Source organism: Mesitornis unicolor, unplaced genomic scaffold (genome assembly GCF_000695765.1).
Source record: "Mesitornis unicolor isolate BGI_N332 unplaced genomic scaffold, ASM69576v1 scaffold37974, whole genome shotgun sequence".
NCBI lineage: Eukaryota > Metazoa > Chordata > Aves > Mesitornithiformes > Mesitornithidae > Mesitornis > Mesitornis unicolor.
Window position 1 is genome coordinate 1,234 of NW_010183028.1, and position 7,291 is coordinate 8,524.

At 34.1% G+C, this 7,291-nt stretch overlaps 1 protein-coding gene across 1 annotated transcript in view; it reads left to right on the plus strand.

Moving 5' to 3' along the window:
• Nucleotides 1-546: 546 nt before the first annotated feature.
• CCDC171 (coiled-coil domain containing 171) overlaps nucleotides 547-7,291 on the plus strand; it is a gene marked incomplete at both ends in the record, with an annotated part of 102,134 nt that continues 95,389 nt past the window's right edge. Inside the window, 2 exon segments of the mRNA XM_010183977.1 lie at nucleotides 547-639; nucleotides 1,978-2,138. Of these exon segments, the coding sequence (XP_010182279.1) occupies nucleotides 547-639; nucleotides 1,978-2,138 (254 nt within the window).

Sequence of the window (7,291 nt, forward strand, 5' to 3'; positions counted from 1 at the left end):
GGCCTAGACTAGGGCTGCAAAGCAATCTGTCCTGGGCACCTTAACTGGAAATTAGGTGCCAAAGCCAATGTATTTTTTAGGAATTCTGTATCTAATCTGTGCTTCAGAGAAGCTCTGTCTTGTATCTGAAATTATGGATACTCTTTTGATACGCCATTGTATTTTGGAATATACAAAGAGTGGTTACATTGCCTCAGGTGACAACCTTGGTGGAAAAGCAAATTGTAAGGGAACAGGTAAAATTTTTAATCTGGTCTTCCTGCTTTCTGTCTCCAGCTGCAGTTTTCTTGATTGTAAAAAATACAGCAATAACATAATGCTACATCAATTTTTTAACTAAATAGAAAAGAATAATTAAATATTCTAGATATGTAAAAGTTATTTTATATGTATTTATTGGTGTAAGTTCTCACAGGCCCAAAGTACAAGTAGTTCAGATATATCACATTAGTGTAGAGAGCCCTTAATACACTGAATGAACAGAATAGTCTGTGTGTCAAGTTTACCATCTCTCTGGACTTAAATTTCTTAAAAATGTACTTTTAGGCAGCTACAGTAAGAATAAAGAAACTGGAAGAAAACATTGAAGCAGAGAGAGCAGCACATTTGAAATCCAAATTCAATTCAGAGATCATCCAGGTAAACTTTTTGTTAAGTATTTTGTAGAGCTTTACAGTGAAACAGTTGATAAGGTAAAGATACAATCTTCCAAAAATGTTAAGACCACTTACGTGCTTTAGTGAAAACACTGAATAGTTTTTTTGCAATAAGTGTCAAAATTGTAATGGCTTAAAATAAAAGGATAAAAAAGAAAAATATCTGCTTTTAAGGGAACATTAAGGTTATTAGAATAAATAATAAAATAAAATGTCACATTTGTAAGTTTGAGAATTCATACTAGCATTTAAACAGTGCAGGGAAAGGAAATGTTTCACAATAGTTAAATAATACTGTGTAAGTATCCTGCTCCGTATCATTTGAATTTCCAGCTATTTGGAGATACAGTGCATACATCCAGCTTCTCTAAGAGTGAGACCTTAATGCATCCTGAACCCACAGTTCCAAATACAGTTATTCAGAATACATACCAGCTTCAAAGAAAGTTGTGATATCTGCAGCTACCAGTAAAGATTATCTGAAAACACGTAGTATATCTTGATATTGGATCTTTGTATTATTAAGCTGTATCACACAGGGTTTGACATAATAAAGCAATTACAGTTTATTTTAAAAAGCAAGCAAGAAAAAGCTAGATGACAATTGTAATCTTAGTAATGTCTTACTAACAGGCCCTTAACACTGTACTTTTGAAAAAGCAAGCAAAAAAAAAGGAATTTTTGTATATTTTTTTCTTATTTTTTGAGTAACAAAAACAAGTATTGCCATTCTTCAGTCAGTTATTTTCTTATTCTCATGATCTTCTCTATGTACAGGCACAGAATTTTTTTAAAGTGACAATTAAACTAGCAGAAAGGAAAGATTTAATTTTCTTAATTTCCTCTCTCTACTTTTACAACATACAAAGGAACTGGGATGGTAGCATTCCTTAAAGTTAGAGACTTGTCTTTTATAGGGTGAATGACTGGAAAGGTTTTCTTCCTTGTTCATGTATGTGAACAAGCTTAAAGTGTGCTTTGTGCAGAGTGGAAGTATAGCCTTTACTGTTAATCCCAGACTTTCATGAGTCTACCTAAAAATAGAATTCCCCTGTAAAACTTTAGTAATAACTGAAAAAGGAAAAATTCAGACACCACCAAAGAAGAATAAAAGGTGCATTTGGTCAGCATATCTATTTGTCTCTGTTTTGAACTGTATTTATTCATACATTTTTATATACGTTCAATGCTTTCTGTGTATATGTTTCTGTATAGAATTAATAGAATAGTTACCTGCGAAGCAGAACAAAATACAGAACAGCATTAAAGATCATGATAGTTTTTTCTAACTTGCTTTAATTGCTTTTCTATTACTTGGTAGTTAAGAGTTCGAGACCTTGAAGGAGCTTTGCAGGTGGAAAAAGCCAGCCAAGCAGAAGCGCTTTCGGATTTAGAAATGATCAAGAAAGAGTTCAAAGAAGTAGAAAATGCATATGAGAGAGAAAAGCACAATGCCCAAGAGAATTTGGAAAAACTGAATGTGTAAGTTATCTTTTAAATTCATTGTAAAATGGCAGTAGACAGCTTGAGTACCTCTTACAGTTCACGCTCTCTATAGTTTTCAGTCACTAGAAAACGAAACAGTCTGATGGAATTTGTTAAACCAAGTCAAGGTTCACAACCTGGCATTCTATTAATCACAGGTCCGTATCAGTAATGATACGTATTATGGGTTGATAGAGAAAATATCTGTTGTAGCTTATTTGCCAAAGCAAAAATGTTGAAAATAGTAGTTATGATAGGGTACTGTCTCCAGTAGTGTTTGGGACAAGTATGGTAAAACATATGTGGCAAGTTTATAACAATTTTTTTTAATCTGTATACACTTACATTATTATGAAAACATTACTTTTAACTTCAGGGAGCTAGATGAATCTTTAAGACTTCTGTCTAGAAGTTGCATATAATTTATTGTGGATAATCTTCATTTTCAGTTTTTGAATAGTGGTGGAAAGTTTTAACCTGGTAACACAAAATAGAAAAAGGGGTGAAGTGTGTGAAGGCACGTGAAATTGCTTGGGATTCCTTTCCTGCTCAGCACAATCTGCTGTGTCTGTGGCAACAGACAGGTTTTGGAAGAATGGCTTTGTTATATTCCCCTGACCGATCTAGGATACATAGTACTAAGTCTTCTTCCTTGGCTGACTTAAGTAAATTATGTTGGGTGTGAGAAAATGTCGGGAAGAAGAATGGTGCTGGAGGACAGAGAACTGATGAGTAGTAGGTGAATTACAGGATAGTAGTAGCTGAACTTTAGAGAAAGAGAAGATTTATGAAGACTTTGTGGTTGGTGCAGAGTGGAGATGTGGAAAGAGACTCAAGGTAGTAGAATAAGTTAGAAAAAGAGGTGGCATCTCTTTCAGTCTAGGGTTATATGGGTCTATACATGTAAGTATTTATGTTGATTTATTCACGCAAGCAATAGTGGAGAAAAAAGAAACTGGTTTTCCTACAAGTAAGGACGTTCATGGGCCTGAGAGAACCTTTCTGTATGTATGGTTACAAGATGTTTTTAGTAACATAGTTAAAACCCGTGCTGTATTATAAACACCTTAAAGCTCTTCATTAAAATAAGGCCAAAAGAAGTCTGAATGTAAGATTGTGTAGTTGAATTAAAAAATTCAATCTTTTTTTCTCAAAGAAAAGGAAATATTTTTAATGTTAAAAATTTGTGAAAATGTGTGCAGTCTTCACAGCTAGGAAACTGAATATATCAAGATCCATTTTGGTCCAAAAATAACGTCAGTTAGCTTAACTGTAATCTCATCCTGCCTGGTTGATTTTAATTTGAGCTTGAGTTCTACAACAGCAATGTAGAGAACTTCTCCTTGAGCTGGAGAAGGCCTGTACCATTGATTTGACTTTTTTGTTTGTTTTCTTCTTTTTTGTTTGTTTTGTTTTGTTTTAAAAAAGAATCTTTGTGTTCTAAAGAGCCTTGTTTGGAGGAATGGCTGTTGGATCAGTAGTTTTAGGTAACAAGCTACCTCATATTGAGTTTTTCTTGTATGCAACTTCTTATTCTTACAGAGAATATGATTTGAGGTTTTTGTTTGTTTGGTTTTGTTAATTTTTTTTCTTTCATTCTGGTAGGTTTCCATATATGAGCGGTCCAAAAAATATGAAAAATTAATGTTGCAGATAAAATCTTTCTCTTCAGACTTAAGTTTTTTTGAACTAGTGTTCTTCCAGTGCTTGTTCTTGGTCCATTTCTCCATTCCTTCCAATGTCCATCTTTGTATTTGAGGTTAGACCAGCCAAATTCAGCATCCTCAAGTGAAACATAGGGATTTTTTGGCTACTGCCTGTTAGACTGGAGTAGTTATCAGTCTAGAAAAATTTCTTCTGTCTTGTTGACATTGCTACCATAGCATGGCTTTCTGTAATCAGTCTGGAAGCTGTTAACCTTCCAAGAATAGCCAGATACCATTCATTCCTTCCTTCTGGAAGTTATGAAAATTCTCCTGTTTTTTCTGTCCAAGCTCAAAAACTAGCCCTTGATTTGTACAAGCAGCTCATGTCTGTCCTCATATGTGTTATTATGTCTCTTGCATTAGAGAAAACAAGTGCCTCTGACCTGTAGCTTTTGCTTCTGAAGTTCAAGGTACTGGGACTTATGAACCATAGATACTGTCAAATGTAAGGTTACAGTCAGTCCATCTGGGAAGTCTTGTGGAAACTATATCTATGACTTTTGAAAGTACTTAACTTTTGAAATGCAGAACTGCATTGCTTTTCATCATTACAGGTTTTTAGAAAATGAATGTGAGTCTGAACACATGGGTCATGTTCATCTTTCATGTAGTCACAAATAAAGGGTTAAAATTACAGAAGATTGCCCATTCTGATTTTATTATTTGATGTGAAATAAATCTGGAGTAATGAATTCTGCAGAAATTAATTTCAAAAATACAGTAACATATTTAAACGTTATACATGCACCAAGAATGTAAACCACACATCATGTAAACATACTAGGTCCTGAAAGGAGTGTTAATGCTTTACACTAGGAGTTACATATTGGTAAAACAATTTGATTCTCGGGATTTCTAGTATGTTTGACATTTTAATGCTTTTATTTGTCTACAGTTGTTCTTTTTAACTTTCATCAGAACTGTTTTCTCAGGTGCTCCTCTCTATTTTAGCAAATTCATATTTTCACGTTGCTACAAGATGTTTTATCATAGATATCTGTGCACAGGAATAACTTTCTGTACAAGATCCTTTCATGAATATTCCTTTTGGCCCCACAGAAAGTTCATAAAAGATGTGAGTTCCTCACCTACATTTTTTAGAACAGTCTTGGTTGGTTGATTTAATCATGCTAAACCCAAATCCCCCAAGGTGCTATCTATGTTCACTTAAGTTTCCTTAACAAACAGATTTTGTCAGAGCATTTGATTCTGTGAATTACATTAGTTTCTCAGATCAGCAAGGATGTTTTATCTTTAAGAAGTAGTCTTGAGTCAGGTACTACCTATGCATGGAATAATGCTGTCCATTTGCTACTATGTGAAGCTCCACTATCCCGTTAAGCGTTGAACATGAGCACTCTTTCAACAACTCTGTATTTTTTCTAAACACTTAAAAGTTGCAAATTACATTACACTAAGTTAGTGATAGAGATGTGAGTCTTTAAGACCTGAAGTATTCTTTTATTATGAATATGTTCTGAAAATCAAGGGATAATAATAGAGATAAAATGTAAGCTAATTAGAAGCATTTTTGGAATTTTCCAAACCATTAGAACTTTACAAGTTTTACCTCAAGATCTGCTTTCTAAATTTAAACTTAGTAATGTTAGTTAAAAATTGTGAAAATCCATAAGTAGTAATTTTCCAACTAAGTCTTTAAGAGATGCTTAAAGGTACTTTTCTGTATTAGATTATTCAGATCAGTGTAAGAATAATGGTTAAATGTTGAATTACATTGCTGCATTCAGTAATGTTCCTTTTGTTCCTTGTGAGAATCTTTTTTCTGAATGTATGAAGCTATTTATTTGAGAGGCAAAGGTATCTGTGTTTAGAGTATTTCTGATCCATGAAAATTACATTTTGGAAAAATGGAAAGAACTCTTAAACAAAAACTTTACCCTCAAAAAAAAAAGGGGGGTTTTTAGGGACTATATTTCTTTTTCTGGAATTACTGTAGGAAATACCTGAATTACATGTATTTGTTGTATGGCTCTTACAGTTATGGTACCAGTTGCGTTAGGAACTTCAATATTAGTGCTTATAGAGATGTAAGTACTTATGTTATTAAAATACAACAAGAGCCTTAAACAGCCTTTCACTTTTCCTCTGAACTGGATAATTCTATTCAATGCATCTTACCCAGGAAAGCAGATCTCCCTATTTAGTTTTTGGGTTTTTTTGGTTGGTTTTTTTTTGGTACAATAAACAGTTTGTGCTTATTTAAAGCATCTGTTCTGTGTGTTAATTGGATATCAGAATAAACTCTGTCTAATATCCAAACAGTACTTTTCACTACTTGCAACCATCTCTTGATTCAGGTAATTACTGCTAGCAGCTTCTGCCAACTAAGTTTTTTGAAAACAAATTATCTTCTGTGATTTCAGAGAATGCAAACCTTTACATGAAAGTTAACACAGTTAAACAGATGGTGGTTTTGTTACTAGAGCTTGAAGAAACATAAACAGCCTGTCCTTACAATCTTGTTAGTCCAGACACCTAAATTTGCAGAGCTCCATGAAGATAGGTAGTGAAAGGTCAAGCTTTATCTCAGATGGATATCAATATACTCAGTTCCCTTGAGGTAATTACATGGGGTAGGCATGTACTGCCTCATCTGTTTCCTGTGCCTTTTTTATTCTTTGAAGCATACAAGGATCAGTAACATTGGTGAATATCAGCGATTGCTTTCACTGGATCCCTTCAGAGAGAATACAAGAGCCTTTGATCTACTTACCTTTGAAGGCTGTGGTTCTTGGACTCCAGACAATGTCAGGAGCATGGCTTTTTCTTTTAAGCCATGATTTGGCATCCTAACATATTTTCCCTTTTTCTGGAGGAGTCCCACGAGTTTGTATTTAAGCTTTAGTCTTTGGACAGTCTTGGAGACTTTCATTTGTTGTGCTAGAACACTTGTATGTCTTTTTAGCTGGACTTGATGTAGGATAAATTATACCAAAGTTGGAGGCTATACAAAGCTGTGATAATTTATTTTCTCAGAAAAAGTTGGTTGTAATAACTGAAACGAGGCAAACAGGCTTTTCTAGGTTGCATAATTTATTAATTAGCTCTGAACCCAGTAGCACTGTGTAAACTGGAAGCAACATGGGATTTGAGTCTCCGTGTGAATTTACTTTTCTTGAAGACTCAGAGCATGACATAGAATAAATTGGAAATGCTTTTGCTGTGTTTCATAAAGCTGTGTGAGTAGAAGATACTTTGGGGGCCTGAACCAGGCAAGTTCTTTCTCTGAGAGTAAGAAGTAACCATCTACAGCTAAAAGAAAAAAAGCAAAACAGAAAATGAAAAAAACCAGCCAGGCTGAAGCAGAACCACATAGGTATTTGGAGGACTGATAAAGTAGTCCTTAGCTAAAAAGATATGTTGATCTAAAAGAAAAAAGTCAAAGTCAGGAAGTGAAAGTATTGATTCAAAAGTTTCGTAGTT